The sequence below is a fragment of the Aegilops tauschii genome, chromosome 2, assembly GCF_002575655.3.
Source record: "Aegilops tauschii subsp. strangulata cultivar AL8/78 chromosome 2, Aet v6.0, whole genome shotgun sequence".
NCBI classification, from domain to species: domain Eukaryota; kingdom Viridiplantae; phylum Streptophyta; class Magnoliopsida; order Poales; family Poaceae; genus Aegilops; species Aegilops tauschii.
Window position 1 is genome coordinate 546,327,311 of NC_053036.3, and position 20,201 is coordinate 546,347,511.

Sequence of the window (20,201 nt, forward strand, 5' to 3'; positions counted from 1 at the left end):
ACCCGTAGCGATGCTTAAGTCTGTCCGAATCATGTTAGCAATTGCCACCATTTATGATTATGAAATTTGGCAACTGGATGTCAAAACTGCATTCCTGAATGGATTTCTGGAAGAAGAATTGTATATGATGCAACTAGAATGTTTTGTCGATCCAAATGGAGCTAACAAAGTGTGCAAGCTCCAGCTATCCATTTATGGACTGGTGCAAGCCTCTCGGAGTTGGAATAAACGTTTTGATAGTGTGATAAAAGCATATGGTTTTATACAGACTTTTGGAGAAGCCTGTATTTACAAGAAAGTGAGTGGGAGCTCTGTAGCATTTCTAATATTATATGTGGATGACATATTACTGATTGGAAATGATATAGAATTTCTGGATAGCATAAAAGGATACTTGAATAAGAGTTTTTCAATGAAGGACCTCGGTGAAGCTGCTTACATATTGGGCATCAAGATCTATAGAGATAGATCAAGACGCTTGATTGGACTTTCACAAAGCACATACCTTGACAAAGTTTTGAAGAAGTTCAAAATGGATTAGGCAAAGAAAGGGTTCTTGCTTGTGTTACAAGGTGTGAAGTTGAGTGAGACTCAATGCCCGACCACTGCAGAAGATAGAGGGAAAATGAAAGATGTTCCCTATGCTTCAGCCATATGCTCTATCATGTATGCAATGCTGTGTACCAGACCTGATGTGTGCCTTGCTATTAGCTTAGCAGGGAGGTATCAAAGTAATCCAGGAGTGGATCACTGGACAGCGGTCAAGAACATCCTGAAATACCTGAAAAGGACCAAGGATATGTTTCTCGTTTATGGAGGTGACAAAGAGCTAGTCGTAAATGGTTACGTCGATGCAAGCTTTGACACTGATCCGGACGATTCTAAATCGCAAACCGGATACGTGTTGACATTGAACGGTGGAGCTGTCAGTTGGTGCAGTTCTAAACAAAGCGTCGTGGCGGGATCTACGTGTGAAGCGGAGTACATAGTTGCTTCGGAAGCAGCAAATGAAGGAGTCTGGATGAAGGAGTTCATATCCGATCTAGGTGTCATACCTAGTGCATCGGGTCCAATGAAAATCTTTTGTGACAATACTGGTGCAATTGCCTTGGCAAAGGAATCCAGATTTCACAAGAGGACCAAGCACATCAAGAGACGCTTCAATTCCATCCGGGACCAAGTCCAGGTGGGAGACATAGAGATTTGCAAGGTACATACGGATCTGAATGTTGCAGACCCGTTGACTAAGCCTCTTCCACGAGCAAAACATGATCAGCACCAAGGCTCCATGGGTGTTAGAATCATTACTGTGTAATCTAGATTATTGACTCTAGTGCAAGTGGGAGACTGAAGGAAATATGCCCTAGAGGCAATAATAAAGTTATTATTTATTTCCTTATATCATGATAAATGTTTATTATTCATGCTAGAATTGTATTAACCGGAAACATGATACATGTGTGAATACATAGACAAACATAGTGTCACTAGTATGCCTCTACTTGACTAGCTCGTTAATCGAAGATGGTTGAGTTTCCTAGCCATGGACATGAGTTGTCATTTGATTAACGGGATCACATCATTAGGAGAATGATGTGATTGACTTGACCCATTCCGTTAGCTTAGCACTTGATCGTTTACTATGTTGCTATTGCTTTCTTCATGACTTATACATGTTCCTATGACTATGAGATTATGCAACTCCCGTTTACCAGAGGAACACTTTGTGTGCTACCAAACGTCACAACGTAACTAGGTGATTATAAAGGTGCTCTACAGGTGTCTCCGAAGGTACTTGTTGAGTTGGCGTATTTCGAGATTAGGATTTGTCACTACGATTGTCGGAGAGGTATCTCTGGGCCCTCTCGGTAATGCACATCACTATAAGCCTTGCAAGCATTGTAACTAATGAGTTAGTTGCGGGATGATGTATTACGGAATGAGTAAAGAGACTTGTCGGTAACGAGATTGAACTAGGTATTGAGATACCGACGATCGAATCTCGGGCAAGTAACATACCGATGACAAAGGGAACAACGTATGTTGTTATGCGGTTTGACCGATAAAGATCTTCGTAGAATATGTGGGAGCCAATATGAGCATCCAGGTTCCGCTATTGGTTATTGACCGGAGACGTGTCTCGGTCATGTCTACATAGTTCTCGAACCCATAGGGTCCGTATTATGAGTTTTTGTGTTTTGATGTACCGAAAGTAGTTCGGATTCCCGGATATGATCACGGACATGACGAGGAGTCTCGAAATGGTTGAGACGTAAAGATCGATATATTGGACGACTATATTCGGACACCGGAAGTGTTCCGAGTGGTTTCGGAGAAAAACCGGAGTACCGGGGGGTTACCGGAACCCCCGGGGGAGTTAATTGGGCCTCATGGGGCTTAGTGGGAGAAGAGGAGGGGTGGCCAGGGCGGCCGCGCGCCCCCTCCCCCTCTAGTACGAATTGGACAAGGAGGGGGGCGGCGCCCCCCTTTTTCCTTCTCCTCCTCTCACCCTTCCTTCCCTCTCCTACTCCAACAAGGAAAAGGAGGAGTCCCCTTGGCGCGCCCTCCTCCTGGTCGGCCGCCTCCCCCTTGCTCCTTTATATACGGGGGCAGGGGGGCACCTCTAGACACACAAGTTGATCTGTTGATCTATTCCAGCCGTGTGCGGTGCCCCCCTCCACCATATTCCACCTCGGTCATCGTAGCGGTGCTTAGGCGAAGCCCTGCGTGGGTAGCACCATCATCACGCCGTCGTGCTGACGGAACTCTCCCGTGAAGCTCTGCTGGATCGGAGTTCGCGGGACGTCATCGGGCTGAACGTGTGCTGAACTCGGAGGTGTCGTATGTTCGGTACTTGGATCGGTCGGATCGTGAAGACGTACGACTACATCAACCGCGTTGTGCTAACGCTTCCGCTTTCGGTCTACGAGGGTACGTGGACAACACTCTCCCCTCTCGTTGCTATGCATCACCATGATCATGCGTGTGCGTAGATTTTTTTTTGAAATTACTACGTTCCCCAACAGATGGATGGATCCCGGCTGCCGGACAGGGAAGAAGAGGCGGCGCGAAAGCTGCGGTGACGCCTAGGGTTGGGAGGCGGCGGCTGTGTTCTAACACCGGAATGAATCACTTCAAGCTCTTCTACTCCCTCTGTTCACTTTTATAAGACGTTGAAGACATTTCAGACAATGTGCAAAACAACCTAGTTTGAGTTGTCTAAAATGACTTACAGAAGTGAACAGAGGGAGTAATGATTTTTAATACTTTGACCTAGTATCGATGAAAAGCGAGAGATAGACTCTTCTGTCTCCTCGGGGCTCAGGTGCATTACCCTCGCGTCTCTAGTGTACGTGTCGTGTGATATAATCTAAATATGTACTCGTCGTTTTGTTTTCTATTATCTATATCTATATCTATACCAATATAAAAAGACCCAAATGGGCAGATACAAACCATTTCGACCATCAAATCATGTTATCTAGCGGTTCAAATCGCTCCAATGTTAAGCACCAAACATGTTTAACGTTCTAATTACCCACCACTGCCATTGGTTATAAACACGCTTTGACTCAACGCTATCCCTTGAAATCTGCCATGTAATTAATATCCTATCATTCCGTGAAGAAGTAATTGATATCTTACCAAATGACAATGTGCAACAGATATACTTACCTAATATAACATGCAACTAATATACTACTCAATATAAACGTGCATTACACGTACATTGTTACTAGCCAACACCGGAGGGAAGAATGAAAGATGAGAACTTCCAACCGATCTTGGAAAATTTTGGAAAGAGATGTAATAACTGGAATGAAAGATTCATGTCCCAAGCAGCAAAAAAAGTCAATGTTAAATCAATTGTACAATCTTTGCCAGTATACGTCATGGGGGTTTTCAAGCTCAACCAAAGCTTCTGTGATAAGTATGAAAAATTAATCAGAGACTTCTGGTGGGGAGACAAGGATGAACATAGAAAAGTTCATTGGATGTCATGGGAAAATATGACAAAACCTAAGCGGGATGGAGGCATAGGCTTCCGTGATATGCATTATTTCAATCAAGCGCTGCTAGCCAGGCAGGGATGGAGGCTGCTGCAATTTCCGAACAGCTTGTGTGCCCGGGTCCTAAAATCTAAATACTACCCCAACGGAGAATTACTGAATACTGTATTCTCCTCAGATGCTTCCCCCGCGTGGCGAGGCATTGAATTTGGACTCGAGCTTCTGAAAAAGGGTCTCATATGGAGAGTGGGCAGCGGAAGGAAAATCCAAATTGAGAGAGACCAATGGATTCCATGAGACGAAGGCCTAAAAACAACACGTTTCATAAGCCGCTCTAGACTGAGATGGGTCAACCAGCTAATGCTTTCGGACACAAAGGAATGGAACGTTGACCTCATAAGGAAAAAATTTCATGCTTTTGATGCAGACGAAATCTGCAAAATCCGAATCCCCGCTGCTGAAGTAGAGGATTGTGTGGCTTGGCACTATGAAAAGTCTGGCGTCTTTACCGTCAGGAGCGCCTACAAACTTGCCGTCACACTAAGTAGAAATGGAAGGGAGGCTCCCTCTAGCTCGTCGAGTGAACCCGGGAACAGAAGCATTTGGGATGTCATATGGAAAGCAAACATCCCAGAGAAAATAAATTTTTTTGGGTGGAGAGTGGCGAACCAAACTTTGGCAACAAAACATAACACTTTCAGAAGGACCATTGTGAAGGAAGACACATGTGCTTTATGTGGAATGGAAAGTGAGGATGAGTTCCATGCGGTTGTTTCATGCACAAGAAGCAGGGCGTTGAGAGCTGCCATGAGGGCTAAATGGGACATCCCCAAGGAAGTTGAGTTCAGACGAACGGGAGTGGATTGGCTGCAGAACCTCCTTCTGCCACAATCAGCTAGCATCAGAAACAGGATCTTGATGATACTGTGGAAAGCCTGGAGTCTCAGGAACAACACCATCCATGGGGATGGGAAGGATACTGTCACGGGAGCAATGCATCAACTCCTCAGACTGGGCGAAGAATTGTTAGCGGCCGAGCAGGCTGTTAACATGCCTGTTAGCAAACAAGCAATCACACTTTTTGATCAGAGCACAGCCAAGCCTGCACCCCCGGAAAATAATCGCTGGATAGCACCTGCAACTGGGTATATAAAAATCAACTGTGATGCTGCCTTTCTTAAAGAGTCAGAGGACACTTGGGGAGGAGCAGTAGCCCGAGATCATCGGGGTTTTGTCCACTTGTCCGTCGGACGTCGGCTGAGCCAGTGCAACTCGGTAGAAGAGGCAGAGGCAGCTGCTGTACTGATGGGAATGTCTGAACTGTTGAACATTTATGGGGGACCTATAATCCTGGAGGTGGACTGCGCTGCAGTGGGCCGGAACTTGATCTCGGAGGACCCCTGCAAGTCGTCTAGCTATGCAATCATAGCTGACATAAAGAAAACCTCAAATGCCTTTCAAAGGTTTGAGGTCAGGGTGATCAACAGAGCTCAAAACGAGCTGGCTCACCAGATTGCAGCCACAACAAGGGCATCAGATGACCACAAAGTGGTGGCAGGAGTGCATGATTTAGTGAGGCAACAGATGGTTAAGGAGTATACTACTACCATTGCATAAGTGTATGCTTGGTTCTAAAAAAAAAGGTACACAAATTTTGCGTATTAAAAAAGAAATATTATAAAACGGAGGGAGCTTTTTTGGAAAAGGACAACTGGAGTGACACAGATAGCCGCCAGCTCAAATCTGATGGTCGTGGACCGCAAATCGCCGAGATGAGGACGAAACGAGCAAAAGGGGTTCCGCTGGAGGCCAGGCCAAGCCAACGAACGGACTGGAAAAAAAGCTGAGCTTCCACAGTTTACCTCTTCCCCCTCCGGACCCGATCTCGGCGGATGGCCATTTACTTCGGCCCCTCTCCTTCTCCCTACGGATGCTGCTTCCCTCTCTCTCCACCCCCAAAAATTCCCCAATCCCGTCGACAAGGCCAGCACGGGCGGCTTCAGGTGAGCGAGTCTCTGAATCCATCCGTATTCTCTCTTTCTTCCCTCCTCTCCGAATCAATGGGAGCGAACTCTCTGCGGGTTTCTTTTCGCCGATCGTCGTGGTGATTTGGGGCATTATGGGCACGAAATTGTGCCCGCCTTTTTATATCGGGGTGCCGGGATTGGGTGGATTGCTGAATTCGGGGGCGCTTGCAGCGTCGCGGATTTTGGCGGCGAATGATTGGTTTTGTTAATAAAATATAATGGGTGATCATTTTTCTGTTGCAGAGTAACGCCAGCGCCCCTTTGATTCGAGGGTTCTTGGGCGACATCCATCATGTCTATTTCCATGAAGAATTTGGATCCGGCTTTCCGCGGGGCTGGACAGAAGGAGTATCCTTTTCATGGCTTTCAATCATCAGTTTTGCTAAAGCACTTTAATCATCGCTATTTCTAGGTTTTTTCTTGAGATTATAGGCTGGGCCTGGTCAGGACGATTTTCCTCGGCAGAAGAAGCAGAAATCATCTAGGTCTATTATATCGATGGGATAGAACTGTTTCTAACAGTACACTTTGTTGAATTTCTATTCTGAATAGTATTAAGGATGTAGACAACAAGTAATGCTTATTTAAATTTCTTCATTTAATTGCCACAAGTCGTACCCCCTCCCCGTTCCAAGTCATACTAGTAGTTCTTTCATGGTTAAAATGCTGCGCTAACACAGTTCAGTCGGTAGCAAACATGAACTAGAAGACCTATCATGTCGTCAATGCTCATTGTTTAGTGGTAGAAGTAAGGGCCTTTTGTAATTTGTATAATGGTCACAGTGTTGCATTCTTATTTATACAAAGATGCTCAAGCTTTTCTGCATTATGGACAAGAAGTAGAGAAATGGCTAGATACACTATATTGGAACGGTGAGTAAACAAAACAGTAAGGATGATGAGTCTAAAGCAAAGATCAAGCAAACAATAGTAAATGCTGATAAAGAATGCATTTTTTTTTCCTTTTGAAGTTCCTTTTCTTCATTGATCCCCATAAGTACTGTTCATAGGAGTGTCATATACGCCCATAGTGCTCCTTAATTACAATACAGCGGTTTGGAGATATGGCGTATTGAAAATTTCAAGCCAGTTCCTGTACCGACATCTTCACATGGAAAATTTTACATGGGTGATTCATATATCATCTTAAAGGTATGGGCATATTTATGCATTGTTATGCAGGCATTTTTCGTTTGGAACATTGTTGGTGCATAATTGTAGAAGTAGAAGAATTTTTCATTTTGAAAATAAAAAAACTTAGGTCAAGATATAATATTAGCTTTCTCGTCACTATATCAGTACAATATTTAATCATTTTGGTGCATCATATTATTCATATCCATAACAAGCTAGGTTGTTTATGCCAATACACTTATTTTATCTTGATGTTCGGTTTGTATATGGCTCGAATTCAGCTCTTACGTTATTGCTTACGGAACCAAAAGATCCCGCCCTCATGTTCTTTTGTCTCCCTACAGACAACAGCCTTGAAAAACGGTTCCTTCCGCCATGATATCCATTATTGGCTTGGTAAAGATACTAGTCAGGTATATTCTCAAATCATTTGGCAATGCACCACTTGATTTAGCTATTCCGACCTGTTTCCCAGGCTTTGCGACAACTAACATGCTTAATATTTGTCCTTGAAGGATGAAGCAGGAACTGCTGCAATTTTAACTGTGGAGCTTGACGCTGCACTTGGAGGGCGTGCTGTCCAGTACCGGGAATCGCAAGGCAATGAAACTGAAAAGTTGCTCTCATATTTTAGACCATGTATCATGCCACAGCCAGGAGGGGTAGCTTCTGGGTTCAATCATGTAGAAGTCAATGAGCAGGAGCACGTTACCAGGTTATACGTGTGCAGAGGAAAGCATGTTGTTCATGTTAAGGAGGTAAGCTTTCTAAATCACTGTCCTGTCCAATTTAAGGTTAGTTCATTTCTTGATTGTGCTGGCTACTTCACGAACCAGGTTCCTTTTGCTCGATCTTCCCTCAACCACGACGACATATTTATTTTGGATACCAAGTCCAAAATATTCCAGTTCAATGGCTCCAACTCATGTATTCAAGAGAGAGGAAAAGCTCTCGAAGTTGTGCAGTATATCAAAGATACTTTCCATGAGGGGAAGTGTGAAGTCGCAGCTGTTGGTAAGCAACTCTCATAATGTGCCTCGAGTATTTCTAATCACGTTTACAAGATCTGACAAGTGAGAGTCCTCTGTAGAGGATGGAAAGTTGATGGCTGATGCCGAAGCTGGTGAATTTTGGGCTTTGTTTGGTGGCTTTGCTCCTCTTCCGAGGAAGACAGCTTCAGAGGAGACTGGGGAAGAAACAGAAGCTGCAGTCAAATTGCTATGGTAATTGATTACCACTAAATACCCATAGCACAACATCATCAGTAGCCAATAAGAGTAATTTGATATCCACATGATTTCATCCATGACTGTGAGATATATTAACTCTTGAATATCCAACTGAGTAGCTATTTTTGTGACTTCTCAGTTTTAATCAAGGACAGCTGGAGCCTATTGGTTTTGAATCGTTGACGCATGATTTGCTTGAGACAAACAAATGCTACTTGTTAGATTGTGGTGCTCAAATGTATGTTTGGATGGGCAGAACTACTTCTTTGCAACAGAGGAAAGGTGCAAGTGAAGCTGCCGAGGTAATTTGTATGCCTAGATTGATTCTACTACATATTAATTACATCTATGCAAAAGTATTATAAAGCCTGAAGGCTCTGATGACCAGAGTGTAAAATTTTCACTAAGTGGGAACATGAAAGTGACCCGGTTGTAGGGGGAGGCTGCTTAACCTCCTCACCAACCTCAGTTGAGTTCTGGGAACTGTTTGGGTGCATGTCGCCTTGAGAGCGCTTGTCATTTTTTTAATATGAATGTTCTCACTTGCTAGCTGATACTATAATATGTCCTGTTGATTCTCAACAGTCAACTATAGTTTTGTAGAGAAGTATGATAATGTTCTGGAGCAACTTGGATGCATTAATACATGTTCTTTCTGAAGGTTTACTTATTTCCGTCTCAGAACGACAACAATACATTATATATTCAACTGACTTTAGAAAAAGTACCACCTTGGAGAAATATCATATAGCATTCTCTGGAAATATCTTTCTAATCCTACAATCAAAGTATGCTCATGTTTTATATTTTATGTTGCTGCGTGCTCAGTATGCTTTACTTTTGTACAGAAATTGCTCACTGGTGATAGCCGAACAAAATCACATGTTATGAAAATGATTGAGGGATACGAAACAGTAACGTTCAAGTCAAAATTTAATGAGTGGCCACCAACTCCTGATTTGAAATTGTCGTCTGAGGACGGAAGAGGCAAAGTTGCAGGTTACTGTCTATAAATTATCAGTTTTGGTATTACGGATTGCCAAAAGGTTCATTAAATCACACATATTTATCTAGTATTTTCTTTATACAGCTCTCCTCAAAAGTCAAGGATTAGATGTCAAGGGCTTGATGAAAAGTGCACCTGTAACAGAAGAACCTGAGTCTTATATTGATTGCACTGGTCATTTACAGGTATTCTTTTTGATGACTTCCTATAAATTTGTATTGTATGAGTAGTGATCAGTGGTTATCTGTCTTGTGCATACATGTTTTAAGGTGCTAGTCTGCTAGGTCTCTTTGAATAGTCCACATACAAATTAGTCATCTTGTAAATCCCTAAACCCAGCCATGCCATTGATCTGCACTCATTTACCTTTTGTGCTCACCCTCCAACAAAATTTTCTTTGCATAACAGCATTCATCCATTTTATCTTGGTCCATGTTTGATGGTGGTTTTGTATTCTACATCTTGACATCAGGTCTGGCGTGTAAATGGAAATGCCAAGACTCTTCTGGCATCATCCGAACAATCAAAATTTTACACTGGAGATTGCTACATTTTTCAATACACATATACTGGAGAGGACAAAGAGGAATGTCTTATTGGAACATGGTTTGGGAATAAGAGTGTTGAGGTACTATCCATACACAAAACCAAGTCGAGATATGAGTTTGGAATTGATATGACACATGGGTGGTAATCAGTAATTGATATCTGTTCTGAATTTGTTAGCCAAAATAACTGAAGATTAGCAGTGTTAAGCTGCTAGTCGTTTCCTGTTCTCTGTTGATAAGACAACAGATTTTTGGACAAATAGTTGTGTATTTGCCTATTTTAAATGCGGGTTTGTGCATTCAAATGATCTTAATTGCTTTCAGGAGGAGAGGGTGTCAGCAATTTCACTGGCTAGCAAGATGGTTCAGGCTGCAAAATTCCAGGCTACCATGGTAGTAACCCATTAGTTTTTCATATGTGAATCTTGTTTCCACTCTCTAATTTATTCTTCTGTGCAGGCTCGCCTTTATGAAGGGAAAGAACCAATTCAGTTCTTTGTCATATTTCAGAGTCTCCAAGTGTTTAAGGTTTGCTTCTGACAGACTGACGTTGTTAGATAGATAATTCGAGTTGAATGTAACATCTATTATCTCACTAATTTCCGATGTAGGGTGGTCTTAGCTCTGGATACAAGAAATTCATTGCTGAAAATGGTCTGGATGATGATAGTTACTCTGAAGCTGGACTCGCGCTATTCCGGATTCAAGGCTCAGGACCAGAAAACATGCAAGCAATTCAAGTAGATGCAGTAAGTTCATAATCATTTTTTTTTGTGATTAAGATCATATCTTCATATCATTTGCTTTATCTCTACCATCCTTTCACTAGGTGTCTTCATCCTTAAATTCGTCATATTGTTACATTCTACATGATGGAAACAGTGTGTTCACATGGATTGGGAACCTGACTACCTCACTGGATCAGGAGTTAATTGAGAGACAGCTAGATGCAATTAAGGTGCGAACAATCTTCCCTAGGCATTTTTTTTTGTATTTATGCAACTTTCCTCTGTGTCAGTTGCAAATTCAGTATCTGAGCTCATTAGTCTTGAAGGAACAATACATGGCATAAAATGAGCTCTTGTTTACATCATTAGTATATGTACTCCAATTGCCATGAAAAAGGAAAAAAAAGAAGTGCCCACGAGAGTAAATGGCGTCTATTCATTTTAATCATGATATATATAATTCTAATAATTATCTGTGGTTATCTGATGTTTTGAATCGTATTGTTTGGTTATCACCATTGCCACCGCCCTCCTTGCTATCTTGGTTGATTTGATTTGAATTGTGTTATTTGATTATGCTCTGAAATAGCTTTGACTTTGGTTCGGCTATCCATTTGTTTATCTTTTAATTTGTGCTTCCCTTTTTGGTTATACAGTCAGATCTGCCATCCAGATCACAGAAGGAGGGCAGAGAAACTGATAAATTCTGGGAATTACTGGGTGGTAAAGTGAAGTATTCAAACAAGAAAATAGAAACAGAGCAGGAAAGTGACCCTCGTCTTTTTTCATGCATCTTACCCAAAGGTATTCACAAAGTCATTATATGATGTCCTACTCAGTGGAGTTTGCATTCCAACATGTACTGACACTTCTGTTTTTCCGGTGCCAACAATATTGCTGTTGGGGGTTCAAGATGGCAACTTGAGGGTAAGCAAAACAACAGCGTGAAGGTTTTCTACCTGAGAATGCCCGTCCATTTGCATGTCTAATGCCAATTTCTTTCAAATTCTACTTGAACAGGTCAAAGAAATATATCACTTTACTCAGGATGATCTGATAGCAGAGGATGTTTTTGTTCTATATTGTCACTCGTACATATTTGTTTGGTTCGGTCAGGAGGTTGATGCTAAAGTGAAAACACAAGCTATGGATATTGGAGAGGTAATAACAAAATCTTGCGTAGTCTAATTAGAACTCACATTTCCTATTTGCTCTCTTACTTTCTTTTTTTCATTGCAACTGTGCCAGAAATTTCTCGTGCGCGATTTCCTTAGGGAAAATCTCTCCCGGGAAACAACGATTTTCACTGTCTCGGAAGGAAGTGAGCCTCAATTTTTTACTAGGTTCTTCACCTGGGACTCTGCAAAATCTTTGGTACGTTTTTCTTCTTTTTTGCTTTTTTGGTGAGGCATTGGTTGTTAGTTGGTATATAAATTGCATGTGCTTGTTGTGAAATTAATTGCAGTTTTTGTTTATTTATGATTGCACAAGCACCTAATTATCCCTTAATCCTTATTTAGTTCTAGAATAAAATGCATCTCACTAACTCTTATTTTTGTTGCAGATGCATGGCAGTTCATACCAAAGGAAGCTTGCCATTTTAAAGGGTGGAGCAACTAAATTGCTTGATGTAAGTCTTAATCTAATCATCTTGCAGTCGGTGGAAATCTTAGGTTCCATGGCTTGTAAACGATACTTCCATTCTGTCATTTCTTTGCTTTGTTAGTGGCTGACTGAGTCTTCCCATGTTTTGTGATATACTCTTGCATTTGTGGATATTGGTGCTGAAGTGTGCATATATGCATGTGACTACTGACTAATGATCATTACCTCTCGTACAGTCGACAGTCCTATGAATGAGCCCATTGTTCAGCATTTGTAGAGCCATTTTGTCATCTACATGAATGAGCCTAAACACAATGCTGCACATTAGTTTGAAATAAGGAGATAATTGAGTATCACTTAGTTGGATGTCTGACCTCGCTCAGCCCACCCAGGGTCGATGCCTGGCCTCCCTGTGGTCCTCGGCTGTTTGTTCTAAATAAAAGTACCACAGGTGGCTAGTGCCTGGTGACGAGTTTATTATTTTACTTTATTTCGAAATAAGGTGTACGAACTGGGTAACAATAGTCCTTTAGTGGAATAACTGTTTTTTTCTTGTTCAATTACATAACTTGGAACTGATCAGTACAGTTTTACTTTTGGTCATGTATGGTGGCACTAGTATCTTTCAACTACAATCTTAAGTAGTATGCATCTTGGTATTATTTTGTTTTACTGATAAATTGCTTTAACGACCCTTTGCAAAACATCTCTACTCTGCGTTGTCAGAAACCAAAACGCCGAACACCAGCAGTTTCAGGAAGAGGTGCAGCACAAGATAAAGCTCAGCGCTCAAGAAGCATGTCCACCAGCCCGGAGTGCCACCGCGTTCGAGGCAGATCTCCGGCCTTTGCAGCATTAACTTCTGCCTTTGAGAAACCTAGTACCAGGAATCTTTCCACCCCTCCCCCTGCTGTTAAGAAGCTTTTCCCTAAATCAACCGGACCTGATACGTCGAAAGAAGCAGCTATCAGTGAGCTCACCAGTTCTTTGGAGGGTCCCTTGAAAAGAACAATACCGAAGTCAGTAAAAGGTATTGTGCAATACAACTGCTTAGACTTTGTGATGCCAATTGTGATAGGACTTCTGTTGCCTTACATATCTCCTTTCTGGACCTTTGCAAAATTAAGCGAGCCAAGAGGCAGGGAAGACAATACAGGAGGAAGATGGCGCAGGCGACGACGAGCCAGAGGATGACGAGGGGCGTACAGTCTTCCCGTACGAACGCCTGGTAACCACATCCGAGGATCCTGCGCCCGACATCGACATCACCCAGCGCGAGGTGACTGATGAACTGTTCCTCTTCCACTCCCCACCCCCTCGTGTACTGCTACCTGACATGTGCTGCTGCTGCTTCTGTAAACCGAATACAGATCTACTTATCGGCGGCCGAGTTCCGCGAAAAGTTGGCCATGAGAAGGACAGCGTTCTACAAGCTCCCCAAGTGGAAGCAGAACAAGCTGAAATCTGCAGTGCAGCTCTTTTAGCCCCGTTGAATGCCGACCAATTTTGCGGGGTTCTTCTCTTCACCTAGCTCGAATCGATTATTTTCCTAGGCTCTGCTTCTTCCAGTAAATATAGGTCTCTGAGGGGTGTTTTTCTCTACTGATCAGAGCTCAGGCAGGTTCTGTTCTGGGGCTCGGCGTTTTTGTATTCTTTTTATTTTTTATAAGGTTGGTCGTTTGTGTGCCTGCCGGGCAGCAGAGATAAGCATGATCGGAATGAGTTGTAGCCTGGTGCGTCAGAGGTTCAGGTGCGAAACAAGGGCGCCTAAACATATGTACAGCAGACTGTTGAACCTGCTCAGTCGCCAAATTCGTTTTGTTTATTGCATCAATAAAGATTTATGGCGTGGGTAGCTGCCATTAATCATCCATCAGCGAGAATGTATCCAGTATTCTCGTTGCATCTGAATATGGGTTACCACTGCTGCATCTGTGGCTTTTGGGCCGTTGGATGGGAAAACGATGGACAAGATGCACATTTTAGAAGTAATGAATATGTATTTGTCAAAGCCAATCCGTGCTCCGGATTCCGCAGTAGTTTCATTGTTTTGGTGTTTCAAGTTTCTCATGTGCCACATTTCAATTTAATTGCGGTTTTCACAAAAAGAATGATTTTTTATAAGATGCACAAAGATTAGTTGAGTTTTAATTTAGGTTTCCGTTATTCATTGTATGTCCCATCTTATTGATGTTTATTAACTGAGATTTAGCTGAGGTTTCAAAAAAGGGCTAAGTGAGGTTACAACTATTCATTGTGCTTTCTCCCTGTCGTCGTCATTTCAATGATGTTTCCCACAACTAGTGAGATTTCAAATAAGTTTCAAGGTCTAAGATGAAGTTTGACAGAAAGTCGGTAAAACTCAAACCACAATTTTACCATAGTGAAACACGTATGGAATTGAGAAATCATCAAGCAACAGTGGAACTTGGTGAAACACAATTTGAAACTCCATGAAGAAATGTGTGGTTTTAGAAAAAAAAAAAAGTTGTCAGTCAAGTTGCAAAAAAGTGAATATTTCAAATTTTGAAAACATATCTGACATTGCTGTTGTTTCGAAGATGATGGTCAAAATGGATCCGAAATTGGACATTCGATTCAAATTTTATGACTTTTCTGTTTGGACAATAAAAGATAATAAATTTATTGATGGAATAGTGAGATGCGTTCCATAGGTTGCTTTTGATGAAATAGAAGGTCTATTTTGGAAATGCGTGCTACTGATCTAGCCTTATAATGGCCCTCTATTTTCTATCCAATGGCTTAAATGCCATGGGTAAGGAGTCCTCTATGGACGGGCTCAATACGCTATGTCCATCAGCCACACCTCTTGATTCAGGTCTGTAGTTGCCGATCGTGCCATCTCTACATGTGTGATGACCAAATAAATGGACAGAGTTGTGGCACTCGAAATTTATGTACGAGGTGATAGTATGGAGTTGTGGCCGAGGCCCTGCTGGCAATAAACATAGGTACAACCTGTTGCCAAACTCCACTTGAGGCAACTTGGTTTGGTCCAGCGTCAGAATTGCCAACTGGTCGATTTTGAGTGAGCTAGATTGCGTTTAGCTCAACTCATATAAAAAGGAGAGCGATATGGATTTGACACAATCCACACAATGTAAAAATTTGAGCTCAATGTGGTTTGTAATGTAAAATTTTCAGGATCCGCCTATTGTTGCACTGCACAAGGGCTAAGTCTAACAAATGAGAGGTCTACATAAGTACTTATTGCCTTAGGCCTCTTATTTGTATGACTAGCTTAGCATGCATGAATGATATTCAAATCAGGCATGGTAGGGCCAAGCAATATAAGAGGATAAAAGTGTAGGTCTTGATCATGAGTTCTGTTGATTAGGGCGAGAGGTACATGTGATTGTTATAGGCAACCAAACAAACCAAGGAGTTTGACAATACAAACATTTTCAACATATCCAATTGCAAGCGGTCTTCTTTGCCAAGCATTGGTTAAGCAATCTAATCCAAATTGTAAATCAAACTAGGGAAACAGACTTTACACAGTTTATACGAGTTGAGAGCGGTGCTATCACATGGTAAGTACTAAGCAACATCAACTACTTGTAGAACCAAGCAATGTGAAAGACATATATGTTCATGAAAGAATAAACAACCTATGCCAACGATCAAGAACGATCACTAGGTTAGGAATGTGCCTTATTTTAGAGGCAATCATGTGATGATCAAGTTCCTTGTATTCATGAGATATTAACATTGGCCATTGAATATCATCTTAGACATGGAATACGTGATTAGTTTGTGAAACTCTATATTATACCATGACATTATTCTAATGTCCCTAGTTGCGGAGGATACGGGGGCCACATATCCAAAATGTAGCATGTCTATCAGCTGATGATCATGTTTGAAAGGTCATGGATATAGAGATATCGATCCGATAGATGTGGTTGAGTTGGACTATCCTGTTTCCGGATGCAACGAGTAGCGACAATATAGGAGGATGGATCTGTCCAGAAGACCAAGCTAAGCCTAGGAGTTGGAGTTGGTGTGCGGAGTGAAAGTCGGCTGCTAGGACAAGTAGGTCGGCTCACCTATGATGGGCCTTTCCATGTAACCCTTTAGTTCGTATCCCACAGGGGAGACTCTCTCGGAAAGCCCTAGATTTAGGTCTTCCCCACCTTCGACCTCTCCGCTGCCAGGTTTATAAACAATATAGGATTATGAATACCAAAGCATGAGTTTCAAACAGAGCTCGGTGATATTCAGATATACCTTAAACTACAAGGCCACAAGCCAAACAAACAAATAGAAACCAAATTAATACCGAAGAACACAAGTTGTGCGCCGGTTTTGACCTCCAAATATGCTGAAGTTTAATATAGTACGTACTACCTCCGTCGTGGTTTATTGGTTCCCTTCGCATTTTGTGCTAAGTTTTGATCTTAGATTTAACTAACAAAATGTTAATGCATGTAACAAAAATGATATCATTGAAAACTATATTCGAATGTGAATCTAATCATATAATTTTTTATTACATGCATTATTATTTTATTAGTTAAATCTATGGTCAAAGTTTGACACAAAATACTAAGGGGAATAATAAACCTGGACGGAGGTAGTACAGTATATAGGAGATGAGGAGACTTCCGGTGAAGCGAGTTGGCAAAAAAAAAAAATGATCCGATTTGAAAATGATCTTGGACAAGGCAAAGAACAAGAGGAAAAATGGTCGGTGGGAACGGCAGCCGAGGGAATCGAAACATTGGACGAACAATACCTTCATCGTGGGCAGCATTGTGCGACGCTAACCGGGCAACCGGCGGGAGCCGCGGCGCCGGCCGCGCACTGGCTGGCCCAGATTGCGCGTCGGTGGCCACTAGCCACGGCGCAGGCCGTCGCTACGCCGCCCGAGGCACGAGACGGAGCGCACACAGAAACTGGAGGCGGAACCTTCGTACGCATCGAACGAAACGGAGCGCCACGTGAACACGCGCAGGGACAGGCAGGGTGCCCGAAGCTCGATCTGGCGGCAAAGACACACGGCCGGCCAACTGGAAAACCGAGATATGCCCGTTGTCCCTTCTGGCTCGTGCCCTCCCGCGGCGTACCTCGCGGCGCCGCGCCCGGCCGGTGGCCTTGCCCAACGGCTACGCCTCCTCGGTCAGCGGCGCTGCGGCGCGCGGGACTGCTTATAAAGCCGCCGCGGCAGCTCTGCTTTCCTCCGTTACCTCCTCCACCCCAGCAGAGCTCGAGAGACCAAAGGGAGTTGGGGGAGATCATGGCGAGGAGCACGCGCTCGCTGGCGTTCTTTGTGCTCGTTGCCCTGGCCGTCCGAGCCATTTCCGCCGTCACCGATGGTAACATCTCGGAAACTTTATCCCACGAAATTCCAGGGGCCATATATTGTGATCTTTTCTGACAAGTGCACCTTCTTGTTGCGCAAAGGGCTGTTGCCCAACGGGGACTTCGCGCAGGGGCCGGACAAGTCGGAGATGAACGGCACGGTGGTGACGGCGCGCCACGCCATACCGAGCTGGGAGATCTCCGGGTTCGTGGAGTACATCGCGCCCGGGCACAAGGAGGAGGACATGATCCTGCCGTTGCCGGCGGGCGCGTCGGCCGTGCGGCTGGGCAACGACGCCGCCATCCGGCAGCAGCTCAACGTCACCCGCCACATGTTCTATTCCGTCTCCTTCATGGCCGCGCGGTCGTGCGCCCAGGCCGAGAAGCTCAACGTGTCGGTCGACCCCGAGTTCGGCGTGCTCCCGATCCAGACCGTGTACACCAGCACCGGCTGGGACACCTACTCCTGGGCCTTCAAGGCCAGGCACAGCACCGGGTGGCTGAGCATCCACAACACCGGCGTCGAGGAGGACCCGGCGTGCGGCCCCCTCCTCATCGCCGTCGCCATCAAGACCCTCTACGCCCCCCACCACACCAAGGGTTCGTCGTAATATATATATATATATATATATATATATATATATATATATATATATATATATATATATATATACATATATAATTCCCAGCATGTCAAGATCATGCATGATTCAACGCCATTCCGAAACTCACCATGATCAGCTTGGAAATCTAACTAGCTCTCGATCGACAGGTAACATGCTGAGGAACGGGGACTTCGAGCAGGGGCCGTACATCTTCCCCGGCACCCCGTGGGGCGTGCTGGTGCCGCCGATCACGGAGGACGTGCACTCGCCGCTGTCGGGCTGGACGGTCATGTCGGACACGAAGGTGGTCAAGTACGTGGACGCGCCGCACCACGCGGTGCCGCGGGGCGCGCGCGCCGTGGAGCTGGTGGCCGGCCGGGAGGGCGCGCTGGTGCAGGAGGTGCGCACCGTGCCCGGGCGGGCGTACAGGCTGTCCTTCGCCGTGGGGGACGCCGCCAACGGCTGCAGCGGGTCCCTGGTGGTGGAGGCGTACGCGGGGCGGGGGACCCTGAGGGTGCCGTACGAGTCCCTCGGCACGGGCGGGTCCACGCCCGCGGCGCTCGAGTTCACGGCGGTCGCCAACGAGACGCGCGTGGTGTTCCAGAGCTCCAACCATCTCATGAAGTCCGACGCCACGCTGTGCGGGCCCGTCGTCGACGACGTCTCGCTCGTCCCGGTGCGCGTGCACGCTGCCCGCCGGCTGCGTTTGTAGCGCATATCTATCTTTTTACAGTAGTTTTGGAGTTTCTTACGTTTGTACCGGCCGGCATTCGATGCGCCCTGTGTTGAGCGCCGCGCTCGAGGCCGTTGCATCAACGACACAATATATAACAGTCTCCCTGAAGGGAGACTTCAACGACGCAAAACTCCCCAGCGTGGGCTAGGTAAGTTGCTCGAAAATTTTGCACGCGTAAGTCGATTTTGCACAGAGAAGAAGTGGGCAGAGGCGCGCGTGGAGCTCCGTAGCCGAGGCGAGGACGCTGGAGGTTGAAGGAAACGGCTCGATGTAAAAGATGCATAGGGGCCCTTAGATTTAAATCGGACAGCTCAAAATATCAACCAACACCAAAAAACAACAACATGCACATGCATGCATCAAGCATGCGCACTCTTATATGATTTAAATGTAACATATTTGCATCAACAGACGAAAGCCAGCGATGGTCACTCCACAGGTCCTTGCTTGACTACACATGTGTGACATATATGTGCACGTTCCAGCACCGGTTTGAAATCAGTCCAAAAGAAGCTTCCCATAGAAATAATACCTGATGGGTGGCGTCCGCCCGCCTCGTCAAGAAGCTTCCCCTTGCATGATTGACATAGCGTTGGCAGGCTGATCGACGACATTGGCTGATTGGCAACGTTCCAATTTCCTGTTGAAGCTAAAGTGGTACCCTCTATGAAATTGCAACCGTCAACACTTCGCCTCTTGGACGATCTTCCTCACAATATCGTCGAGGGTGATCATCTCCCACTCTTTGTCATTGAGACGTAAATGAGTGAGTGGATCCATCTGCCGGAGTCAGCTGCAAACTACACACCAACATCTGCGTTCGTGCACAGGTTGGATGGGCTCCATGCAGAAAAGCCTCTCCAATTGTGAACCGAGGGCCATGTAAGGGTACTGATCATGTTAGAATCCCCTTCTAACCGTTAGATCTTGAACGATTTGGTCACGTCGCATCCGACGGTCATGATGACACGCTGGTTGTTGTTGCCTATGGCCTTCTAGGATACGAAGAAGGCGGTGACCTCGGCTTCTAGGTGTCACTTCCAAACGAAAACACCGTCCATCTCTGTGATGCACTTTGTTGAACGCCCTACACCAAAGACCATCATCGCGATTTAGTCGTTAGTGGGGAACGGAGTCAAGCAATGATTAGGGTGATGATTTCGAGAGGAGCAAGGTGGTTTCGAGAGCATGCAATAAAGATGACGACAGTTAAGGACGTGAGAGGGTGGGGGTAGAAAAGACAACACC

The 20,201-nt window shown here is 44.5% G+C and overlaps 2 protein-coding genes across 2 annotated transcripts; both read left to right on the forward strand.

Annotated features, from left to right (window-relative positions):
• The first annotated feature begins 5,772 nt into the window (after nt 1-5,772).
• Nucleotides 5,773-14,160, forward strand: LOC109748494 (villin-4). The gene is made up of 23 exons (XM_020307518.4): nt 5,773-6,013; nt 6,281-6,385; nt 7,090-7,189; nt 7,516-7,584; nt 7,687-7,929; nt 8,008-8,185; nt 8,262-8,394; nt 8,540-8,702; nt 9,249-9,399; nt 9,491-9,591; nt 9,879-10,034; nt 10,279-10,347; nt 10,414-10,482; nt 10,566-10,703; nt 10,784-10,912; nt 11,339-11,486; nt 11,596-11,609; nt 11,703-11,843; nt 11,931-12,056; nt 12,247-12,312; nt 13,014-13,317; nt 13,415-13,566; nt 13,658-14,160. Exons 2-23 carry the CDS (start codon nt 6,330-6,332, stop codon nt 13,769-13,771), a joined length of 2,820 nt encoding a protein of 939 aa, XP_020163107.1. The 5' UTR covers nt 5,773-6,013; nt 6,281-6,329; the 3' UTR covers nt 13,772-14,160.
• A 3,204-nt stretch (nt 14,161-17,364) lies between these two features.
• On the forward strand, nt 17,365-19,083 carry LOC109748503 (BIIDXI-like protein At5g11420). Its single transcript, XM_020307526.4, has 3 exons — nt 17,365-17,626; nt 17,715-18,212; nt 18,385-19,083. Exons 1-3 carry the CDS (start codon nt 17,548-17,550, stop codon nt 18,927-18,929), a joined length of 1,122 nt encoding a protein of 373 aa, XP_020163115.1. The 5' UTR covers nt 17,365-17,547; the 3' UTR covers nt 18,930-19,083.
• The last annotated feature ends 1,118 nt before the right edge of the window (nt 19,084-20,201 follow it).